This window comes from Rhodotorula paludigena (genome assembly GCF_050403205.1).
Source record: "Rhodotorula paludigena JCM10292 DNA, Rt_paludigena_JCM10292v1_ctg36, whole genome shotgun sequence".
In the NCBI taxonomy this organism is placed as follows: domain Eukaryota; kingdom Fungi; phylum Basidiomycota; class Microbotryomycetes; order Sporidiobolales; family Sporidiobolaceae; genus Rhodotorula; species Rhodotorula paludigena.
In genome coordinates this window covers 129,020-150,709 of record NW_027481422.1, presented here as the reverse complement: position 1 = coordinate 150,709, position 21,690 = coordinate 129,020, and the positions used below count along the sequence as shown (strand labels likewise).

Below are 21,690 nucleotides of genomic sequence, written 5' to 3'. Positions count from 1 at the left end.
GAACGACCTTCGCCCCCCGCCTGCGGTCTCGCCCTCCCAGTTGCCGCACTTCCGCCTCAACTCGCGCTCGCTGATCTCGAGCGATGGCGACACCAGCTGCAAGAGCAGCATTCGGCCAGTCGAGCCGGCCAGCCTCGCTCTCGCGCGTTGGTGGAGCGACGACTCCGTCAGGGCCGACCGGGTCATCGGCCTTGACTGGCACGACAAGCGGGTCCGCCACGCCGAGCACGTCTTACGGCTCGTTCCCTCCTCCAGGAGAAGAGGTCGAGTCTGCGCTGCGCTCCAAACTCTACCGCCAGACGTCGCCCGACGAGCGCGGGGACGAGTCGTCGCCTCGGGCGAGCACGAGTCGAGGCGGCCGACGGCGATGGGAGCGCAGCCGCGAGCGCCTCATCCCCTTTGGTGTCGGAGGGAGGCGGAGTGACGACGTGTATGATTCGGACGGCGATGCGAGCGACGCGAGCGTTGAGCAACATCCCGCGTCGCACGAGCACTCGCCGTTCACGCAGGACGGTTTCGGGCAGGAGGACGGCGGCGATCCGTGGACGGCAGGAGAAGACGACATGGCGGACGTGCGGCGGAACGGGAAGGACAAGGCGGGGAGCGTCATGAGCCGGCATAGCGGGGTCGTCGTCCCCGAGGGCGACAAGCAGTGGGGTGTCGTCAAGATGGAGCTCATGTCGCGCACCTGGGGGCGCAAAGGATTGCTCACCATCTATGCTGGGTGCGTGCGATCTGGCGGTTCTGCTGTGGTCACTAACGACTGACCTCGGCGCTTTCGTAGGCTCTATCTGATCTCGACCCTCACCTCGCTCGAGGGCAACACCACCCCGACCATCGAGCCGTACTTCCTCAGTCTGCTCGGTGAGCACTCGATGCTGAGCTCTGTCGTCATCGTCATGTCGGTGCGCTGCTCTCGTTGAAACCGTTGTCATTCCGCGCGCTCATCGTCACATCCGACAGATTGGCTACGCCGTCGGCAAGCCGCCCATGACCAAGATCCTCGACGTCTTTGGTCGCGCCGAAGGCATCTGCCTCGCCGCTATCATCTACTCGCTCGGATACCTCTTCACCGCCGCAGCGACGGATGCCCGCTTCTACCTCTTTGCACGCGCTCTCTCGGCGCTTGGCGGGCAGGGCATCCAGCTCGCACAACAGATCATCGTGGCTGGTGCTTATTACCGTTCTGATTTTTGCGCGATGCGGACCTGACCGTGATCATCCGCAGACACGACGACTCTCGCCAACCGCGGCTTGATCACTTCGACCATTTCGCTTCCCTGGATCCTCACGACCTGGATCGGCCCTCCCATAGGCGCTTGGTTCCAGCGACGCGGACCGGCAGGCTACCGCGCCGCCTACGCCGTCTTCGGCATCCTCCTCCCGCTCGTCGCCTGCGTCCTCTTCTTCACCCTCTGCCTCGAATGGCGCAAGCTCAAGGGCCGCGCCATTGCCGAGGGGCGCAAACCCAATACGCGCGACCTCGGCTTCGGCGTCGCCACGCGCGCGAGCTGGATGAGCGGACACTCGCACCACCGCCACCACCCGAGCGGGTCGACCGTCCCGTCGACCGCGTCCGCCGCGAGCTCGCCCTCGCGACCGAAGCGGGAGCGTGCCCCGCCAGTGAACGTTGACGCCGACCTCGAATCTGGCGGTCGCATACGGCACGAACGCATGAGCACGCGCGAGCGGCGCGAGGCGAGCGCGGCCGAGGCGGCGGCGCACGAGCTCGAGAAGCGGCAGCGCTGGAATGCGACGCCGTGGAGCAAGGCCAAGGAGATCTGGGAGGACCTCGACGTGGTTGGGTTGATCGCCCTCACGCTCGGGTGCATCCTCTTCTTGCTGCCGTTCACGCTCGCGACCAAGACGCCCGAGAGCTGGGCCGATCGTGCGTTTACTGTTCTGCGCTCCATTCGAAGTCTCGCTGACAATCGTTGCCTGCACGCAGCCTGGATCTGGTTGTCGATCCTCGTCGGTGCCGGCATCCTCGTCTTCTTCGGATACTACGAGACGCGCATCGCTGCAGTCCCGCTCCTTCCGCCGCGCCTCCTCCGCAACCGCACTCTCGTCGGCGGGTCGCTCATGGGCCTGTTCCACTTCGTCAGCCAGTACTGCTACGAAAGCTTCTTCACGAGCTTCCTCCAGTGCGTTTCACTCTCCTTGCTTTGTCGAATGCTGGTGGCTCACTCTGAGCTTTCACAGGGTCGCACGTGGTCACTCACCGGCCGACGCATCCTACATCAGCCAGACGTACCTCTTCGCGGCGTGCATCTCGGCCATCGTCGCCGGCTCGCTCGCGAAGCTCACGAACCGGTACAAGTGGTTCGGCATACTCGGCGTCCTCATCCACGCCGTCGGCGTCTGGCTCATGATGCGCTCGCGCGACCTGAACGCGACGACGTTCGAGCTTGTCCTCAGCCAAGTCGTCGGCGGCATCGGCGGCGGCTTCACGACCATCGCCGTCCAGATCGGATGCCAGAGCGTCGTCAGCCACCAGGACCTCGCCATCGCGACGGCCATGTTCCTCTGCATCACGCAGATCGGCGGCGCGGTTGGCGGGTCCATCGCGGGCGCCGTTTGGTCGACAGCGCTGCCGAAGCGGCTCGGGGTCCACCTCCCGCAGGAAGACTGGGACAAGATCCCGCAGATCATCGCGAGTCTGCCCTACGCGCTCTCGTTCCCGGCCGGGTCGCCCATCCGCCTCGCGATCAACCGCTCGTACGTCGACGTGCAGAAGATCCTCAACTGGCTCGCGCTCGCCATGCTCGGCCCCGGCTTGCTTTCGCTGTGCGCCATGAAGGATGTCAACCTCACGAAGGAGGACCCGGGCAACGGCGAAGGGGTGGTCGTGCTGGGTCGTGCCAGCTTCCTCGGTGCGCTGCCTCCTACAGCCTCTTCTGACGGCAAGGTCCTGACTTTCGTCTTCGCGCAGCTGTAGAGGAGGATCTCAGTGCCAGCGAGACCTCGAGTCTGCTCGGCGACGTCTCTGAGCGAGACTGATTACTTTTCTTTCTCGTCCCGCGCGGTATCCTTATGTTGCTCTGTTCCTTTGTCGTCGTCTCTGTCGTTCGTGCCCCTTGTTCTCCACCTTCTCGCGCATTTATATTCCCCCTCTTTTGCATGGCCCTTGTCTCCCTTCGTGTCCGTAGCATTGGCACTTCCCTTCGTTGCACAACCACGGTTCTCTATTGCCTTCTGGTCTTTGCCTCACACCTCTTTGAGCGGCCCGAGGATTGTAGGCGGCTCGGCAAACACCTCGCCCGCCTGCAGCGCCTCCACCAAGTCCTTCACGCCCGGGTTCGCGATCCCATGCGCCTGGACGGCCTCCTCGTCCTCCTGCAAATGCCCCTTGCATCAGCTTCGCATCCAGCAGCAAGCGCGGACTGATCGAGAAAGGCAACGCACGTATTCCTCGATGCATACGAACTCCTTGACCTCGTCGCTCCCGTCGCCGAGCGGCGTCGCGACGACGCGGTACGAGAGGCAACCCGGCTCGAGCTTTGACAGGGCAAAGTTGCGGATCGCCGACAGGAGGCGCTGCAGCTCGGCGGACTTGCCCGGCTTGGGACGGACGCTGCGCGCCGGTGAGGGACGGTGCAGAGGCGATGTGGGGGAAAGAAGCGAGGAGGTGAGAACGGGTGTTGAGGGCTGCAGTCAGCGAGAAACGCCTGGCACGGGCTGTTGTTGGAGCTCACATTGCTACAGATGTGACGGGCATGGTTTTTCGGAGTAGCGTGAGAACGAGAGACGAGGAGCGGAGGGCAGGGTCCGACAGAGCGGGGGCGAGGTGCGGCACGGAAGTGGCGGTGCTGTTTAATCGACGTATCGTCGCACACTCTGCAGTTCAAAGAGCTAGATTCAACGCAGACCCAGAGAAAGTTGGAAAACGTCTCAAGCGGAAGCCGCGGTCTCTTGCTTTCGCAAAACGCTTGCGAGCTTGGCATAATCTCCGTGCACGTGGCCGGCAGCCTTTCTGTGATGCACGAGCGAATCTATTCGTGACCTACTGCGGACTCGCGTTGCCTAGCGGCGAACATGACATTCGGAAAAGGATTGTGTTTGGAAAGGGCTTGTGGCTTGAGCGCTAGGTTTTTCTCCCGCAGGCCGGGTCGGAAGCTGATTACAACTCGACGCCCAGCAGCGAGCAGCAAGTGAAGCCAGAGCGACTGCGAGGACATTCAAGTCGACAGACGATGAGGGGAGCAGGAAACGAGGTCTGGGTCAAGATCACACAGGATCGGCCGCTTTTCTGATTCACGCTCGCGCAAGCACCAGGAGCACCCAGTCAGCAATTAGCACGATTCAAACAGTGACGGGTCAGGCGGGAGTCTGCCTGCCGGATCCTCGATGGAGACGCAGCTCAAGGTCAGGGTCGAGGCGCTGGGATGCAGAGAGAGCGGCTGTATGACTTGCGCACAGTGCATACAGCCAGCTGAACGGTCGAGCCAGCCGTTAAAAGCGACGACAAGAAGCGGCAAAGGGCAAGAGTCGGCGAACAAGCGATGAGAAGGTCGAGCACCGCCAACTCCGCCCCTCGGCTCGAAGGAGTCTAGCCGCACGCCGGGTCCGCTCGTGAGCTCCGTTTGACGCGACCCAGCGCCCGGAAAAGCGCCACCCAGCCTTCACCATGAGCCCGCCTCACCCGACCTCGGCACCCGACCAACCTCCGCCGCGCAAGAAGTCCAAGTGGGACGACGACCCCGCCGAACTCGCCGCCGAGCGCGAGCGCAAGCGCGTCAAGAAGGCGGCGCTCGCGGCGCGCCTCGCGACCGAGAAGGAGCTCGCTTCGTCGCGCGGAGGAGCGTCGCCTGGCGCGAGTGCCGGTGCGAGCGCAACGGCGAGCGCTACGAGCAGGGAGGGGACGCCTGCGCAGCTCAGGAGCGAGGCGTCAGTGCGGATCAGGCGGATACCGAAGCGTGGGAGGGAGGCGCATCCGCTCCTCGAGAGCTGCAGATCCGTCTACTCGTATGAGGTGCGCTGACTTTACAGACCTGCTCGCTGAGTCTCGTGCTGACATTGTCTCCATACTCAGCGGCTGAACGAGATCGAGGAGGGCAGCTATGGCATCGTCTTCCGCGCAAGATGCAAGACGACGGGCGACATCGTCGCGCTAAAGAAGCTCAAGATGGACAAGGAGAAGAACGGCTTCCCGATCACGAGCCTGCGCGAGATCCAGACGCTCATGACGGTCCCGCACGAGAACATCGTGCGAGTGCGCGAGGTGGTCGTCGGCGATACCCTCACGCAGTCAGTCCTGCCTGCCCCCGTTCTCGGCTTCCCACACTGACTGGCTCGTACACAGAGTTTTCATCGTCATGGACTTCATCGAACACGACCTCAAGACGCTCCTCGCCAACATGCCTACCCCTTTTCTCGCCTCGGAGATCAAGACGCTCATGCTCCAGCTCCTATCGGCCATGGCGCTCTGTCACGACAACTGGATCGTGCACCGCGACCTCAAGACGAGCAACCTGCTCATGAACAACCGCGGGCAGATCAAGGTGGCTGACTTTGGCCTGGCGAGGACGTTCGGTGACCCGCTCGGCGACATGACCCAGCTTGTCGTCACGCTGTGGTACCGGTGCGCCCATTGAACGTCTTCCGAGGGCGATTACGGTCTGACACAGCGGCTGTGCAGTGCGCCTGAGCTCCTCTTCGGCGCCACCGAGTACACGACGGCCGTCGACATGTGGTCCATCGGGTGCATCTTTGGCGAACTTATCCTGCGGGAACCGCTGCTACCAGGCCGGGGCGAGATCGACCAGGTCAACAAGGTACGCTGCACTGCGAGACTCACTCACAAGCAGGCGCTGACAGTCGAGGTGCCTCCGCGCAGATCTTCAGGCTCCTCGGCCGGCCGACCGACGAGCTCTGGCCGAACTTCCGCAAGCTCCCCAACGCCAAGTCCTTCAATGTCGAAGCAGCTCAACCGTGTGTTGCATCTCCTGCGCTCCGCCGTCTCTCTCACAGCTGACGGGCCCCTCCCTGCGCCGCCCCGTGCAGGTTCTCCACCCTCTCGCGCACGTTCCGCTACCTGACCGCGTCCGGGCTCGACCTCCTGCAGCGCCTGCTGACGTACGACCCCGAGCGGCGCATTACGGCCGACGAGGCGCTCCGGCACCCGTACTTTGACGAGAGCCCGCTGCCCAAGGACCCGAGCATGTTCAACAGCTTTCCGAGCGTCGCGAGCGGGGAAAAGTGCGTCTTTCTTGCCGACTGATCGCCTTTGTTGCGGTCTCATCACGTCATCGAGGTCGGTGCTGATGCGGTTTGAGCGCACAGGAAAACCACGCTGGCTTCGCCTTCCGCTCCTCGCGCCGCAGAGTGCGTCCCGTTTGCGCTTCGCTTCCTTTCTCTGTGCACTGACGCGAAGTTGCGGCCGCTGCAGCGGTTACGAGCTGGTGTAGCTTTCGGTTGCGAGCTCGATCGCAATTGCAGCGCATCGTCGCCTTCCTCCCCACAGACGTAGCGAACCGGGCCGAAACTGAGCGAGAAGAGAGAGCGCGGGGTATCATGACAGGAGAACCTTTGCCTCGAGCAATCCGACAACAGGGGGCAGAGAGACAACGACGACGGCGCGGAGAGGGGTATCGTGGGCGGTGTATGTGCGAGCGAGCGAACGGGATATCTCGAGGTTGCGGGGGGCAGAGATGCGGTGTCTACAGGAAGTACTCGATCTGTAGCGCACAAGGCGGGAAGGGGAAAGTCAGCGACGAGGAGTGAGAGAGCAGACAAATCGAGCGAGACGCACCATGGGTGGAGGCGCCTGCTGCTGCGCGCCATTCGCCTGCTGCTGCTGTTGCTGCAACTGTTGCTGCTGCTGGTGCTGCTGCGGCCCGTCGCGCTCGTTCTCGGGCGCGGCGTCAAACACGTTGAAGTGCTTCTCCCCGTTCGGGCCAACCTCGAGGATCGAGGCCATGTTGCCGCAGCGGTAGCAGTAGTTGGGCGCCGACCACACGGTCGAGAGCTTGTCGTCGTACAAGACCGAGAAGCCCTCCATGCAGAGCTGGTGCGCGCGCAGGATGTGCACCATGTTGTTCGAGTCGAGGAACTTCTTGACGACTTGGGCGCCAAAGGTGTAACCCGCGCCGCTGCAGTGCAACAAGGCGAGGTGAGCATGTCGTGCAAGGTGGAGCGTGGGAGAGCGACGCACCGTGGTGAGATGGAGAACTCCTCCTTGTCGGGATCCGGATCTGACCAGACGAGATCTGCCATCGGCCCTTCGTGCGGGATTTCTGCGCGAACAAAAGCAGTTGCTACATCAGCTCAATCTGCTGAATGGCAGCACACGGGCCGAGCGAACGAGTCTTGTCGCAACGCACCTCGGAAGCGGTCGATGACCTTGATCTGGTCGAGCGTATGCACCGAAGGCGACAACCCTGCGCAGAGAGACTCTCCTAGGTCAGTATCGACGCTACGACAGACCAGGAAGTGTCCCGCATGAGCAAGCGGAGAAACAAAGGACGCACCGCCGTGCACGCAGAATATCCGGTCGTCGATGACGACCGAGAGGGTGAGAAAGTCAAACATGTCGGTGAAGTACTGCCACACGGCCGGGCTGCCGTATTTGCGCACGCATTCGCTGTAGAAGCCGTACGTCTGTGCGAGGCATCACCAAAATGAACGCGCGTCAGCGGGCGAGACGCACGACTGGCGAGGGAGACGTGGAGAGGAGGGACGCACCTGCGTCACTGCGCGACTCTCGTGATTCCCGCGGATGAGCTGTACGCGGTCCGGGTATCGCAGCTTGAGGCAGGTGAGGAGCGAGATGGTCTCTACGCTGAAGAGGCCGCGGTCGACATAGTCGCCGAGGAAGAGGTAGTTGGTGTGGGGCGAGTAGCCGCCTATCCGGAAGATCTCGATCAGGTCGTAGAACTGGCTGTGGGCGTACAGCAGCGAGCGTCAGCACTCGCTTCGCCTCGATAGCGAGGAAGAGGTGGAGCGAGAGACGGACCCGTGGATGTCGCCGACGACGGTGACGGGTGCCTGGATGTGGACGACGTTGCTCTCGCGCATCAACAGCTCCTTGGTCTTTTCGCAGATCTCCTTGAGAAGAGCCTCGCCGAGCAGCTTCTTGCGGAGGAGCTGCGAGATGGCCCCGTCCAGGTCGAGCATCCTGGCCTAGTCCTGCGAGTCGTCCGGTCAGCTGGGTGCTCATCAGGCGTCTCTGCACGTGCGCACCTGCTGCTCGAGCGTGTCTGCGCGAGTTGGCGTCGTGCGATGAGGCGGGGTGGCGGTGGAGGGGCGGCAGCGGGCGGTGTAAAGCAGCGAGCGGGTCGAGTGCAGCTCTGGTGGTCCTGTCAGCCCAGTCTCGAGCCCTCTGAAGCTGTTCGCGCGCAACTCGGGGTTGTCGTCGCCGTCGTCGCCGCGTCCAGTCCTCCGCTCCTTCTCGGCTCTTTCCCGCTCCGACGCTGCGAGATGGCCGCGACGGCCGCGCTAGAGTCTCTCGTGCACGGCCAGCTCGCGCACCTCTCGGTCCCGCTCTCGGACGACCACCTCCGCTCGCTCGCGCTCGTCGTCGGGCCCACCATGCTCGTCGACGCCCTCGACCTCGTAGACAAGGACCAAGGTGCTCTCCGATCCTGCTCTGCTCTGCCTTTGCCTCGGCTGAACCCCGCTGGACCTGGGCTGCTCGTGCGACAGTCGCGCGCATCACCCCTCCCTCGGGCCGGCCCATCTACCAGGTTGCGTCGTCGTCTGGCGGGCCACCTTACACGCTCTTCCCCAACCTAGACGGCGGCGGGCACTGCCCCTGCCCCGCCTTCTCGTACGGCGTTGTCGCGCAAGGAAACCAGGTCATCGTGCGCTTCCTGTCCGCCATTCCTTCCCGCTCTGCCTCTCTGCTCGACGAAGCAGGCGCTAATGAGCAGCAGAAAGTGCCGCACAGTGCAAGCACCTCCTCGCGTGCCGCCTCGCCGACGTCCTCGCTGATCACGGCGGGTGGAAGGACAAGCGTGTCTCGCTCAAGTGGGTCGCCGGGCTCGCAACTCGCTTCGGCACGGCCGTCCCTTCCGCTGCGGGCGAGTGAGCGCCCAGTTTTAAGAACGAGGTCCCTTTTGCAACCGCTCGGCAGGTCGGAACGCTCAAACAGTTCCGCCAACCCGCACCGCTCGGATCTCCATCTCTGGGCGTTGCGCAGTCGTCGTCGGAGGAAGGACCGCGTCACGCGTCCGGAACGCCAAGGTGGGTGACGACAACCTTTGCGAGGCCCGCCAAGCTGCCGCCGGCTCAGCCAGAGGCAGATCTGGGGTGCTCGCTCACATGCGCTTCGGCGCTTCGAGGGGACCGTCATCGCTTTCACAGTGGCAAAATTCTCCTCCCCTTTCTCCCCTTCCCTTGCTTGCATGGCCAATTTCGACCGAGTCTCGATCACCGTCGCCTGTGTACTGCTTGAGATTGCGAGAAATACCCCTTCTGTGTTCTTGTCGGAGAGCCGAGTGCGTCGCGCGCGTCTAGGGCAGCACGACGTACTTCTGCAGCTCGGCGGGAATCTCGTGCAAGAGGTTCTTGCTCTCGAGCCACTTCTTGGAGAAGAGGCGCGACTGGTAGCTGTACGTTCGTCCGGACAACGACTCAAATCAGCGCCCGAAACGTCCAGCACGGCGGAAGGGCGCCGAGAGCGAAAGAGCACGCACCGGTACGCGCCGTCGCACAAGATGGTGACAACCCTACTCCCCCTCCCCAGCTTCTCCGCGAGCTCCTTTGCCGCGACGACGTTGAGGGCCGTGCTCGCGCCGACGTACAACCCGTCGCGGTCGAGGAGGTGGTAGACCATGCGGATCGTCTTGGCGTCGGGGACGTGCAAAGCGCCGTCGAGGAGCGCAATGTCCTGCGCGAGGTTGTCGGTCACCCGCCCTTGGCCGATGCCTGTCCCGCCACGCGCGCGAGCAAGTCGACCCCGCATCAGCACCACGCATGTGAGGCTCAAAGAAGGGGGCAAGGAAGAACGCACCCTCGGTGATGCTCGACCCGCCGCGCTCCATCTTTCCGCGGTTGATCCAGCTCTCGAGCACGCTCCCGGGCGGGTCCGCGAGCCAGCACTGGACCTTTCCGCCGCTGAGGTCCTTGAGCGCGCGCGTGACGCCCGCGAGCGTCCCGCCCGTGCCGGTCGAGCAGATAAAGGCCTGCAGGCCGCCGGGGAGGGACGACGTCTGAGCGTAGATCTCGGGGCCGGTCGTGTGGATGTGGGCGGCCCGGTTGCCCTCAAAGTTGCTGTTGGAGAGTTTGAAGAGTGGTCAGAAGGCGGTCCGAGGCCAGCGGCGAGAGCAGGCGCACTCGAACTGGTTCACCCTGTGATGTAGGAAGGGTCAGTTCAGGAAGGTCGACTGGTCGCGGTTGGAGACAGCGCACCATGCTGCGTTGTCGAGGCGCTCGGCGTGTCGTCGTGCCTCTGTAGCAGTAGCAGCGTTGAGACTGTGCTCGAGAAGAAGAGAGAAAGGCAGAGCGCACGGTGGTTGTAGTTCTCCGGGTTCTCGAATGCAACAGCTGCGAGTCCCTGAACTCGTCAGTCATCGGTCGACGCCGAAGGGAACCCCGCAGAGTGAACGTTATGCGACAATGTCGAGTGGTCAGCGAGACAGCGAGACTGACCGGGAACCGGGTACACCTCTGCGCCCAGCATCCTCAGCAGGTCGATCTTCTCCTGGCTCTGCGTCTGTTGCCCTCTCGCACGTTTGTGAGCCCCGCTTGCGAAGGAAAGTCGAGAGGAGGGGCAGCGTGCGCACGTTGGGCATGTAGATGACGCATTTGTACCCGCGGGCGCGGCAGACGTGCGCGAGGCCAATGCCCGTGTTGCCCGCCGTGCCCTCGACGATCGTCCCCCCGGGCTTGATACGGCCTGTTCGGACGTCACCAGTTCACGTGAGCGTTTCTGCGGCGGAGATCTAGAGAGGGAGAGCGAACGCACCCGTCTTTTCGGCCCACTGGACGAGTCCGAGGGCGGCGCGGTCCTTTACGGACCCGCCCGGGTTCATGAACTCTGCCTTTCCGAGAATCTCGCAGCCGGTCTCTTCGCTGAGCGAGTTGATGCGGATCTGCGCGGAGCAGGGTTTGTGTCAGCAGAACGAGAGGTGGGGGGTACCGGGAGGGGGAGGGGGCGGACGAGGGGGGTGTTCCCGACTGCGCCGACAAAGCCATCGACGGGGAGCGAGTGCGGGTGGGGCTGGAGCGGGACGGAGGGGTAGGGCGAGGGCGGGGCGTAGGGCTTTGTGGTGGATGCTGCCGAGCGGAGGAGGGGCGAGGGGCGGAGGGCGGCGCGGGCGGGGCCGGTTGCGCGGAGGAGGACCATGGCTGCGGTGTGGTCGAGCTCTCGGTGGCTCTCGAGAGGAAGGAGCAGCGCGGGAGAGGTGAGAGGGAGCGAGAGTTGTCGCGACGAGGCGAAGGTGTGCTCGCCCGAACGTCGCTGCTTGCGTCCACTCTCGAGTCTGCAAAGTGTGAGTCGGTCTTGCAGAGCACCTGCAGCTGAGCAACCCGACAGCAACCCCCGCTGACCCGCCCTCTCGCCCTCGTCAGCATGGCCCCTCCTCCTCCTCAGCAGCAGCAGATCACGCTCGGCATGATCCTCAAGGCCCAGTACCAGGACCCAGAGTCCTGGGCCGCCAACAAGAGTCCGTCTCACGCCCTCCCGTACCCGCGCCACCCGCACCGCGCGATGCTGACCCCGTCGTCGTCCTCCTCCTCCTCCTCCTCCTCTCCTCGTCGCAGTCGTCCTCACCGCGTTCGGCACCTTTGCCGCCGCCGTCGTCGCCATCTCGCAGTTCGGCGACCTCCTCGTCCCCGCACTCGCCTAGACGCGTTCTCACGAGGTGCGCCCGGCGTATCTCCCTCATCACTCCCTCATCGAGCTCATCAGTCCGTCACTGCAGGACCTCGTTTCAGCCACTCCACCTGGACTACCACCACCACCCCATTGTAGCTATCTCGATCCCACCGCACACCGCTCCCCCTACTGCAACACAACCCGCACGATACCCTCTCTCACCCCGAGAGCGGACTCTCTCCACATCGAAAGCCATGGCCATGCAGAGTTCTCTATGCTGTATACTCTAGTCCCTCCTCTCCCTTACCAGCTCCGCTCTCCGCCCCTCGTCCCGCCTCGACAGCGCCTTCTTTGCGCCCTCGTACACGCCCAGGAACACGGCGCCGCCCGCCGAAATCCACACGACGCGCGGCACCCACCCGCTAAAGAGCGCGCGTGCCCCCTCGTGCACATAGATCGCCCTCAGCGTCTCGCCAATCCCCGGCCTCGCCCCCGACCCCGCCCCGGACGAAGACGAGGCGAGCATGATGCGCGTCTTGCACACGTCGAGCGGCGTCGTCAGGCCCGCGGCGACGCCGCCGGCGAGCGAGCCGCACAGCGCGGCTTCGGGCGCGGCGAGGTCGGACACGCGGCCGGTGGGAGAGCGCCCGAGGCCCGAGGGGGACGCGAGGAAGAGCTTGAGGCGCTCGTAGAGCGGGAACTGGAGGCAGGTGAACGGGATCTGCGGCGAGACATGCCCGGGATGGGCGAGCGAGTCAGCTTCTTTCTCTCTCTCTTCTCCTTTTCGCGCCAGAACCAGCGAGCGAGCGAGAGCGAGACGCACCTCCCGCGCGACGGTGCTCCCGAACCCGCGGTAGAACCCGCGCAACCCCTCGCGCGCCCACACGCCGCGCGCGACGGCCCAGCTCCCTCCGCCACCGCTTCCTGATTGCCCGCTCCCGCCCGTCTGCGTGCGCTGCTTGACCACTTCGGTCGGGACGCGGACGAGACAGGCTGCCTGTGTGCGCGTGCGGCAAAGAACGTCAGTGCATCTCACTCTCGGACAGGCTAAGTAGACCTCGAACGGCACGTAGTGCATGCAGAAGATGAACGAGAGCGAGAGAGGGACGGGACGCACCACTTCGCCCGACGACGCCGACAGCATGTGCAGCACGGGCGCCCACTCTTGCGTGCCCAGGCTCGGCGCTACCCGCGGCAGCCACTCCTTTGCGAGTTCGTAGCTCGTGAAGAACAAGCTCGCTGGTTCCGGTTGGGAAGCGTCGGGTTCCATCAGCCCGAGGATCTCAGCGAGCAAGAGAACGCAAAGGCCGAGGCAGACGCACCGCCCGGCGCGCTCCCGACGACTGCGCTCCCGAGTCCGCGGTAGACCCCGCGGAACCCGCCGGCGGCGAAGAAGCCCTGGGCCGACTGGGCGCGCGTCTTGAGCGTGTCGATCGGGAAGAAGAGGGTGTCGACGGCGGTGCCGGCGAGCGCGCCCGAGAGGAGGGCGGTCGTGAATCGCACAGGAGGAGGGGCGGCGGGCGCTGCGTCGGTCATGGCGCAGTCGATGGGGCGGTGGGCCGGGGTGGAGGGAGTTGCGAGCGATGAGGAGGACGAGGAGGAGACGGGAGGGAGGGCGGAAGGGGAGAGGCGGGAGGGAGCGGGCTGGAGAGTCGCAAGGGTTGCTGTGCCTTCTACTGCACTTTCCAGCCTGCGCACGCGGTGCAAGGAGCGCGGCAGAGAGACGCGCCTTTCTCGCGGAAGCAACTTGGGACGGATCGACCTCGGCTCCTCTCGTCGGGCCGCGTGCACCGCCGCAGAGACACGCGGGCATGTCGAGCTTGCACCACAACGCACAGCTGCACCACGCGACCAGCCCCACCCGCTCTCGCCGCGACGGCCGCGTACCTCGCCGCGAAGACCAACCCATCGACCCTGCCGTCCCTACCGTTCAACCGCCCGTGCAAGGCCCCGACGACGAGCAGCAGGGCGCAGGCTGCGTCCAGGACGACCGCGACGACCTCACGCCCGCGCAGAGCCGCGAGACGGCGACGGGCGCTTCGTCCCATGACGTCGCCCACAGCGACGACGCGCTCCTCCAGCAGCCAGACGTCGTAGAGCGTCCAGGCCCACGCGGTGCGTCCCTTCAGCACCTTCTTCTCGAGCAAGCCTGCATGCTGACGAGGCTGCCGCGTCTGCCGCAGCCCGCTCGTCGTCTCAGCGCCTGCGCGCCGTCCGCGATGCCCTCGCCGCGGCAAACATCATCTCGCTCGGCGCAGAGACCGACTGGGACACGCGCCCGCCGGGGATCGACCCGCGCAGGGTCGACATCCCCGACCTCCGCACGAAGTGCGTGATTCAGGTCGCAGACTACTCGGCTCAGGTGCGTGCGAGGTTGCTTCCGCGTGGCTTGATGGAGCCGCCTAAGCTGATCTCGTACCGTACATGGTAGCGTGCCGAGTTTAGCGTCTACACAAACGACACGCTCAACGATTTCCTCGAGGCGCCGCGACCCGAGTTTGCCAAGGTGCGGCTTCCCTTCTTCCGTGCAGGAATCTAGCTCAATAGGGACGTCTCGCAGGTGCGATGGATTCATGCCAACGGCCTCTCGTGGGACGTGATCAAGCCCATCGCGCTCGCTTTCGACCTGCACCCGCTCTCGCTCGAAGACATGCTCCACTCGACCTCGTCCTCGTCGACGCGCTCCAAGGCCGACTACTACCGCCAGCACCTCTTTTGCAGCGTCATCGTCCACCGCACGCTCGACCAGCCGGGCGTCGTCGAAGTTCCCGAGGAGGCGATTGGGATCACGAGGAGCACGACAAAGGCGCTCAAAAAGGGCAAGGAGCGGTCCGGGCACCTGCAGTGCGTCGTCGAGCGCACAGTCCTTTCAGCTTGCGGGCTCTGGAAACGAATGTTCCTGGAGACTGATCCTTCATTGCGGTGATTCGACGCAGGTTCGGCTTCCACCACCACCGCCGCGACGAAGAAGCCATCGTCGAGTCGCGCACGAGCCTGCCCCCTTCCTCCGCCGGCGCGTCCGCCTCGTCCCTCGCGCTCGGCGTCCCGACGCTCCCCGCGGGCGCTTCTCCGAGCGGGAGCACGAGCGCGACGGGCGCGAACGGCGGGTCGACGCCCGTCGTGGTGCATCCGCGCGCGTTCAGCCAGTACCGCCGGAATCTCAGGGACGCGTTCAAGGGCGTGCCGAGGCGCGATGAGGGAGCGTCGATCAGGACGGTGCGTTTTCACGCGTCACGGCCCGTTGCCCGAGCTGCGCGCGGGCGTGCGGCTCGCCACATCCGTGCCGGTAGCGAGCTCTGACGCTCGCGGTTTGCGGGTCTGCAGCTCACGCACAACCGCTCGGGGTTGTCGACTCGCCTGAGAGTGCGCGGCAAGAGCTCGAAGCGGCTGCGGAAAGACGAGGAGGAGCGCGCGGCCGCGCGATGGACCGTCGCGGCGCTGACAAAGGACGTGCGAGTGCATGTGCGTGCCACATGGCGTTACCCCCTGTCGGAAATGCGACTGATGCGCGGCGCATGCGCAGATCCACGTCGAGCAGCTGTCGATCTTTCTCTTCCGCGACGGGACCGTCATTTCCTTCTCGCAAGACTCGGGGTACCATCACCAGATCTCGCAGCTGTTTGAGCGCATCCAGTCGCGCGACGACATCCTGCGCGATTCCGAGGACGCGTCGTTTGTCCTCCAGGCCTTGCTCGACGTCACGGCTGACGATGCGCTCGACATTGTCGACGAGGTGCGCGAGCAGCTGACGGGGCTCGAGAGCCGCGTCTTGTCCCGCCCCGACATGGACGACGTGCGGGTGCGTGTGGCATTCTCACTGTCATCCGCTCCGGGGTACTGACGAGCTCTCGCGCCACCGTGAACCACAGCACCTGCACATCCTCTCCTCGCAGCTCCTCCTCCTCAAATCGACCCTCACGCCACTCCAGCTCCTCCTCCAATCCCTCCGCTCGCAAGACGACGCGAAAGCGACCGCCGCCGCGCGCGTCGAGACGGCCCCGCCCACCGCGGCCAACTCGCCCGCGGGCGGGAGTCCGCGCGCGGGGAGCCCGGCGCCGCCGGCCGAGGGGCGCGGGCGGCAGGTCGTCAAGCGCGGGTTTGTCAGCTACGAGGCGAGGGTGTACTTGGCGGACGTGATGGACCACATGGACAGCGTGCTCGGGTCGCTCGACCTGTTTTCCGACTTGGCAGAGAACCTGGTGCGTTCCGCTTCGCCTTTCTCCTCTGCTGCGTGTGCAGCATTGCTAGTGGCGTAGGCGTCGGCGCATAGAAGGTATTGAAGCTGACGTTCTCCCGCCACTCGCAGATTGCTTTCACCTTTGTCCGTCACATCGAGCTTTGGCCCCTCCAGGCGTGCAATGCTCACAGCACACATCGCAGAACAATCTGTCCTACTCGTCCAACGCGTACATGGCAAGTGTTGCATTCCGCTTCCACGTTGGTGTCTTGCTGTGCGAGCCGCGAGCCGCAAAGACGAGCCAGCACGTCCGTGATAGCTCGAAGCTGACTCCTTTTTCTCCTGTCCGCATTTACGCCCGTCCTTCCTCAACTGCGATATGTCGCTGGCCGGATTCTGCGCTCGCAGCAAGCACTCTCGGTGTACGTCCCTCTCCCGCACGCTCCCCTGTCCGCAGGATCTGACCGAGTCGGAGAAACAGCATCTCGCTTATTTTCCTACCAAGTACCTTCTTGTCGAGCTACTTCGGCATGAACTTCTGTGCGTCCTGCTCCGCTGCGCCATCCCGACCTGGCCGCTGAACCGCCCTTGACGTCCTCGCAGCTACCGGCAGTTTTGTCGACGAGCTCGACGTCGGTGCGTCCTCGCTCTCGTCTCTCCGCCTATCACGGCCGTATCAACGCGGAGGAGATGCTGATTGTTCCCGTAGGCGTTCATCGCTTCTGGATGATCGTCATTCCCGTGTCCGGTGCGCCTGTCTCGTTCTCGCCGGGACCCTCGTCTCCTCCTGACTCCCGCTTTCCCCCGCACAGTCGCAACCGTTCTCCTGTGCGCATGGGGCTACGTTGTCGAGCTCGTCAAGGCCGCCCGGCGAGACTTGCTCCGGCTGTGGCACAAGATGGTGCGTCGATTCCGCACCTCGCTCTCTCTGCGGTCGCTCGACGATAAGCGCGACTCGCTGCTGCTTGCATAGCAGAAGGCCATGCTGACCTCGTCCCTCCTTCTCATAGCAAATTTCGCGCGGCCTGTCCGACAAGGACAAGCACCAGTAAGAATCCCTGCACCGCCCTGCGGCGCTTTACCGTCGACTCGCCCCGCACGCACACATGGCGCCGCACCGCGTCTTCTGCTTGCACCTCTGCGCTCGGCATACCAACCGCGATCGACTACCGAGTCAGCCAGACACCTTAATCCCCGCCCCCTCTCGCTTCTTCTCGTTCCTCCGCAAACAGCCAGAGCCTCCCCCTCGCATGTGCCCGCCTTGCATTATCCTCCTGTTGTATCATTCACCGCTGTACGGACGCGCTGGAACGGCTGACTCCTGTTGTGGCACAAATTCCTGATCGCACAAGCTTTTTGTGCAGACGCTTTCACGCGAAACCGGTCATTTTTCATACTCGCCCGGGAAGCAGGACTGAGGGCATCCGCCATGCAATCCATGCGAGTACAAGCAAATGCTGCGCTGCTCGAGCGAGCCGAGCGAGGCCGGCCGGGACGGGACGAGGTCGCGCGAGGATGACGAGGTCGCGAACGCGCGAAGTTCCGCAGCGTCGCTCGTCCTCGCTGCCTTGCACAGCTGCGAGTCTGCTCTTGACCAGTGCAGCGCCTTTGCACTCCACCAAGCACCCGCAGGTACGCCTCGCCCCAGTCACACCCGCTCCCGCCCTTCCCGCTCGCCCAGCGTCGCTTCCCGTCTTTCGCCTTGACGCAACCACGTTCGACCCGCTTCCACCGCCGCAGACCGCGCCGGGCAGCTGCTGACTCTGTCGGGCTCATGCAGAGCACCCACGCCATGCCCACCAACCCGCGAGTGCGCGCCCTGTCCCGCCCCGCGCCGCCAGAGCGGCTCCGCTCGACGCGCGGGCAGACCGTCTCGCTCACCGAGGAGAACCTTCCCGAGCACGAAGAGTGGGAGCCCACGAGCGACGACCCGGCCCTCACGCTCGACCAGATCCGCGACGCCGTCGGCAAGTGGGAGGACGAGCTGCGCGGCAAGGGGAGGGAGATCAGCGGGAGGACCATGTGCGTCTGCGCTCTCCTTGCACGCGCTTCCGCTGCTGTGGTGCTTTCTGAGGCTCCTGTGTGACCCTGGCGTGAGGTGCCGGGCGCGGCCGCGACGGACGGACGGAGGCGGCTGCTCCAGCTGCGGATGATGCGGCTCGAACAGGTGATCGATTGGGGTCCCCGCCGTCGCCCTGCTCTGTGCGCGTGCCGAGGAAGCGCCTAGCTACTGTTGAGACTCACTTGAGCAAGCCTGGCGACAGCAGGGATGCGAGACTGACCCTATCGTCTCGCCCGCAGCGTCGTGACCCACTCGCTTCCCTGTGCGTTCTGCCGACCACAGCGATTCAGTGACTCTCAGCTCACCCTCTTACACCTGCAGATGTCTGCACACTCCACAAGACGGCGCACTCGCACTCGACCGCGCTCGACAACCATGTCCTCCCCGACGCTGGGCAGGAGTCCGTCATCGGCTCCGGCGCCAACACGCCGCTCGAAATCCAGCCGGGCGACCCTCTCCTCCGCCCCCGGGCGCTCCACTCGCCGACGTCCGAAGCGCACCAGACCAACAAGCACAAGATGCCGCCGACGTCGTTCCCGAACCCGTCCAAGTCGCTCCGCCCCTCGTTCCATCCCGCCCTGCCCGAGTCGCGCGCCCCCTCGCCCGACCCGGACTCGCTCGCGCACACGCGCGCGCACACGCCCGCGCCGGGCTCGATCCCGCAGCAGCAGACGCACCGCTGGGTGCTGCACCCGCGGCGGGGCCACGCGGCGCTCAACTCGGGCCTGCGCTCGCTCAAGGACCGCCCGCTCCTGGTTGTTGGGCGCCCGGACGACCTCTTGAGCTCGGATGGCGAGCTGCTCGGCCAGAACTCGCTCAGCGACGAGGCCAAGAAGGACCTCGAGCAGGGCTTGAGGAAGATGGCGGGCGACAGCGAGGAGGGGATCGGCTGCGTGCCGGTCTGGCTCGACGATGGGCTCCACGGACGTGAGTACAGAAGCTCGCCATGTGGATGATTCCGCTTGCGACGGCCTCTTCCTTTCTGGGCGAAGCTCCGCTCACTCGCTTCTCTACAGGCTTCTACGAGGGCATGTGCAAGGAGTACCTGTGGCCCATCTTCCACTACCTCTCGCTCCCGGACAAGATCTCGAAGAAGGCTGAGAAAGCCGCCTGGGACGCCTACTACGAGACGAACCTCGTATACGCCAAAAAGGTCGCGAGCGTGTACAAGCCTGGCGACCTCGTGCGTCTCGTTTCCGCGGTCTTACGGTGAAGCCGCACTCACCTGGTCTCATCCGCAGATCTGGATCCACGACTACCACCTCCTTCTCGTGCCGCAAATGCTCCGCGAGCTCCTCAAGGGCGAGTCGCCCAACATCTCGCTCTTCCTCCACTGCCCCTTCCCCTCGTCCGAGTTCTTCCGCTGCCTCCCGCGTCGCGAAGAGCTCCTCGACGGCATGCTCGGCTGCAACGTCGTCTGCTTCCAGACGCACTCGTACGCGCGCCACTTCCTCTCGTCGTGCGTACGCGTGAACGGCTACGAGGCCCGCGCTGGCGGTGTCGACGTCCACGGGCGGATCGTCCACCTCGCGCACTGCCCGATCGGCATCGATGTCGACAACGTCGAGCACGACCGGCAGCAGCCGGGCGTCGCGCCCAAGATCGAGGCACTGCGCCGCCTGTACGCGGGCAAGAAGATCATCGTCGGCCGCGACAAGCTCGACCCCACCAAGGGCGTCCTGCCCAAGCTGCGCGCGTTCGAGCGCTTCCTGCACGACTACCCCGAGTGGGCGCACAAGGTCGTCCTCATGCAGGTCACGTCGCCCTCGCCCGGCGACTCGCCCGCGCTCGCGACCAAGGTGTCGGAGCTCGTCGACCAGATCAACGGCACGTACGGCTCGCTCGAGTTCCAGCCCGTGCACCACTACCACCAGACGATCGAGCGCGACGAGTACTTTGCGCTCCTCTCGGTGGCCGACCTCGCGCTCATCACCTCGCGCCGTGACGGCATGAACACGACGGCGTGCGTCTTGCTTTTTCTCTTTGTGTCCATTACGGCGAGACTGACCCTGCTTTCGGTCTTGCAGGATGGAGTACGTGATCTGCCAGGCCGAGGCGAAGGGTCCGCTCATGGTCTCCGAGTTCACGGGCGTTTCTGCCGTGCTCAACAAGGCGATCAAGATCAACCCGTGGGACCTTGGCGGCGTCGCGCACGCCATCAACCAGTGCCTGACGATGCCAGCCGACGAGCGTGCCGTGCGCCACGGCGCGCTGCACCGCGCCGTCACGAGCCAGACGGCGTCCGTGTGGGCGCACACCAACATTCTCAAGCTCCTCGAGTCGCTGCACGGCGAGCAGGCGTCGCAAAACACGCCACCGCTCGACGAGGAGGCCGTCCTCGCAAAGTACGAGGGCGCCAAGCGCCGCCTGCTCATGTTCGACTACGACGGCACCCTGACGCCTATCGTCAAGGACCCGTCGGCAGCGACGCCGAGCGCGGCGCTCGTCTCGGCGCTCGAGACGCTCGCGGCCGACCCGAAGAACATCGTCTACATCATCAGCGGGCGCGACGGAGCTTTCCTCGAGGAGCACCTCGGCAAGATCCCCAACTTGGGCATGAGCGCCGAGCACGGGTGCTTCCTCCGCGCGCCGGGTAGCGACAAGTGGATCTCGCTCACCGACGACCTCAACATGGACTGGAAGTCGGACGTCGTGCGCATCTTCCGCTGTGCGTGCCGCGCCTTCCCCACGTCTTGGTGCTGGCTGAGACTGACGTACGGTGATCTGCGCAGACTACGAGGCGCGCACGCAGGGCGCGTTCGTCGAGAAGAAGGTCTCGAGCGTCACGTTCCACTACCGCAACGCCGACCCCGTCTTCGGCCTCTTCCAGGGTGTGCGGTGCCATTCTCCCTCGTTGACATCCTACTGACTTCCTCGATGCCCATTCGCAGCCAAGGAGTGCCAGGCCATGCTCGAGAGCATGCAGGAGAGCCTGCCGATCGACGTCCTCGTCGGCAAGAAGAACGTCGAGGTCCGTCCCGCGCACACCAACAAGGGCGAGATCGTCCGCCGCTTGCTGTACCAGCACCCGGACGCCGAGTTCTGCCTGTGCGCCGGCGACGACAAGACGGACGAGGACATGGTGCGTCCGGCTCTTCCGCCGCCGATTCACGACTCGGCTGACCGACTCCCATCCACAGTTCCACTCGATGGCGCGCATTTTCAGCAACTACACTCCCGGCGGCGCGAAGACGCTCGTCCACCCGCCCGAGTCTTTCGCGCTCTTCCCGTCGCTCGCCAAGGCCGCGCGGTCCGAGGCGCCCCAAGGCACGCTTCCCGATAACCTAAACGAGCCCGTCGAGAGCAGCCTCGACCCGAGCGCGACGTTCATGATCGCAATCGAGGCGAAGGAGACGGCCGGCGCCAAGATGACGATGGCGAACGCGATGCTCGACAGGTGCGTCCTGCTCCTAACAGAGGACGCTTTATTCACAAACAAGGCTGACTCGTGTTACGGCCTCGCAGTCCTGCCGCGATGATCAACGTCCTGGAGCGTTTCGCGGCCATCTCCAAGCGAGGATGAAGCTACCGCTTCTCCCGCTCCCGACCGTGGTCCACCTCCCCCCTTTTCTGTCCCATAGAGCTTTCCCTCATTCCATGAACAGCAAACTTGCAATGCCGTGCTCATTTTAGGTCGTACTCGAGCGCCGCGCGAAAGAATTCGTCTCGTTTGGCTCAAAGCGCCACTGAAGA

General features: G+C 64.7%; 9 protein-coding genes across 9 annotated transcripts; 5 read left to right on the top strand and 4 right to left on the bottom strand.

Moving 5' to 3' along the window:
- Nucleotides 1-83: 83 nt before the first annotated feature.
- Nucleotides 84-3,000, top strand: JCM10292_001359 (uncharacterized protein; the record flags this gene model as incomplete). Its single annotated transcript, XM_076650499.1, has 7 exons — nt 84-724; nt 785-905; nt 964-1,171; nt 1,229-1,888; nt 1,949-2,144; nt 2,203-2,873; nt 2,933-3,000. 7 exons carry the CDS (start codon nt 84-86, stop codon nt 2,998-3,000), a joined length of 2,565 nt encoding a protein of 854 aa, XP_076503984.1.
- A 207-nt stretch (nt 3,001-3,207) lies between these two features.
- Nucleotides 3,208-3,718, bottom strand: JCM10292_001358 (putative quinol monooxygenase; the record flags this gene model as incomplete). The annotated part of the gene is made up of 3 exons (XM_076650498.1): nt 3,208-3,336; nt 3,406-3,574; nt 3,696-3,718. 3 exons carry the CDS (start codon nt 3,716-3,718, stop codon nt 3,208-3,210), a joined length of 321 nt encoding a protein of 106 aa, XP_076503983.1.
- A 909-nt stretch (nt 3,719-4,627) lies between these two features.
- On the top strand, nt 4,628-6,407 carry JCM10292_001357 (CDC2/CDK family serine/threonine-protein kinase; the record flags this gene model as incomplete). Its single annotated transcript, XM_076650497.1, has 8 exons — nt 4,628-4,972; nt 5,033-5,247; nt 5,303-5,581; nt 5,639-5,774; nt 5,837-5,931; nt 6,004-6,198; nt 6,283-6,324; nt 6,389-6,407. 8 exons carry the CDS (start codon nt 4,628-4,630, stop codon nt 6,405-6,407), a joined length of 1,326 nt encoding a protein of 441 aa, XP_076503982.1.
- Nucleotides 6,408-6,659: 252 nt separating this feature from the next.
- Nucleotides 6,660-8,115, bottom strand: JCM10292_001356 (serine/threonine-protein phosphatase; the record flags this gene model as incomplete). The annotated part of the gene is made up of 7 exons (XM_076650496.1): nt 6,660-6,677; nt 6,752-7,091; nt 7,154-7,235; nt 7,323-7,379; nt 7,470-7,599; nt 7,684-7,879; nt 7,955-8,115. 7 exons carry the CDS (start codon nt 8,113-8,115, stop codon nt 6,660-6,662), a joined length of 984 nt encoding a protein of 327 aa, XP_076503981.1.
- A 303-nt stretch (nt 8,116-8,418) lies between these two features.
- Nucleotides 8,419-9,028, top strand: JCM10292_001355 (uncharacterized protein; the record flags this gene model as incomplete). Its single annotated transcript, XM_076650495.1, has 3 exons — nt 8,419-8,569; nt 8,644-8,801; nt 8,888-9,028. 3 exons carry the CDS (start codon nt 8,419-8,421, stop codon nt 9,026-9,028), a joined length of 450 nt encoding a protein of 149 aa, XP_076503980.1.
- Nucleotides 9,029-9,452: 424 nt separating this feature from the next.
- On the bottom strand, nt 9,453-11,287 carry JCM10292_001354 (cysteine synthase A; the record flags this gene model as incomplete). The annotated part of the gene is made up of 10 exons (XM_076650494.1): nt 9,453-9,549; nt 9,636-9,867; nt 9,953-10,212; nt 10,276-10,290; nt 10,351-10,390; nt 10,450-10,485; nt 10,591-10,654; nt 10,725-10,837; nt 10,907-11,033; nt 11,102-11,287. 10 exons carry the CDS (start codon nt 11,285-11,287, stop codon nt 9,453-9,455), a joined length of 1,170 nt encoding a protein of 389 aa, XP_076503979.1.
- Nucleotides 11,288-12,044: 757 nt separating this feature from the next.
- Nucleotides 12,045-13,294, bottom strand: JCM10292_001353 (uncharacterized protein; the record flags this gene model as incomplete). Its single annotated transcript, XM_076650493.1, has 4 exons — nt 12,045-12,479; nt 12,582-12,755; nt 12,876-12,997; nt 13,081-13,294. The coding sequence occupies 4 exons, from the start codon at nt 13,292-13,294 to the stop codon at nt 12,045-12,047; spliced, it is 945 nt and encodes a 314-aa protein (XP_076503978.1).
- Nucleotides 13,295-13,569: 275 nt separating this feature from the next.
- JCM10292_001352 (uncharacterized protein) lies at nt 13,570-16,987 on the top strand (the record flags this gene model as incomplete). The annotated part of the gene is made up of 15 exons (XM_076650492.1): nt 13,570-13,873; nt 13,942-14,120; nt 14,190-14,264; nt 14,319-14,602; nt 14,695-14,974; nt 15,083-15,220; nt 15,282-15,557; nt 15,628-15,957; nt 16,065-16,079; nt 16,139-16,164; nt 16,417-16,475; nt 16,539-16,571; nt 16,645-16,683; nt 16,748-16,836; nt 16,946-16,987. 15 exons carry the CDS (start codon nt 13,570-13,572, stop codon nt 16,985-16,987), a joined length of 2,169 nt encoding a protein of 722 aa, XP_076503977.1.
- A 740-nt stretch (nt 16,988-17,727) lies between these two features.
- JCM10292_001351 (uncharacterized protein) lies at nt 17,728-21,520 on the top strand (the record flags this gene model as incomplete). The annotated part of the gene is made up of 10 exons (XM_076650491.1): nt 17,728-17,957; nt 18,237-18,259; nt 18,319-18,924; nt 19,014-19,180; nt 19,239-19,960; nt 20,025-20,665; nt 20,730-20,828; nt 20,889-21,079; nt 21,138-21,394; nt 21,463-21,520. The coding sequence occupies 10 exons, from the start codon at nt 17,728-17,730 to the stop codon at nt 21,518-21,520; spliced, it is 2,994 nt and encodes a 997-aa protein (XP_076503976.1).
- Nucleotides 21,521-21,690: the final 170 nt, after the last annotated feature.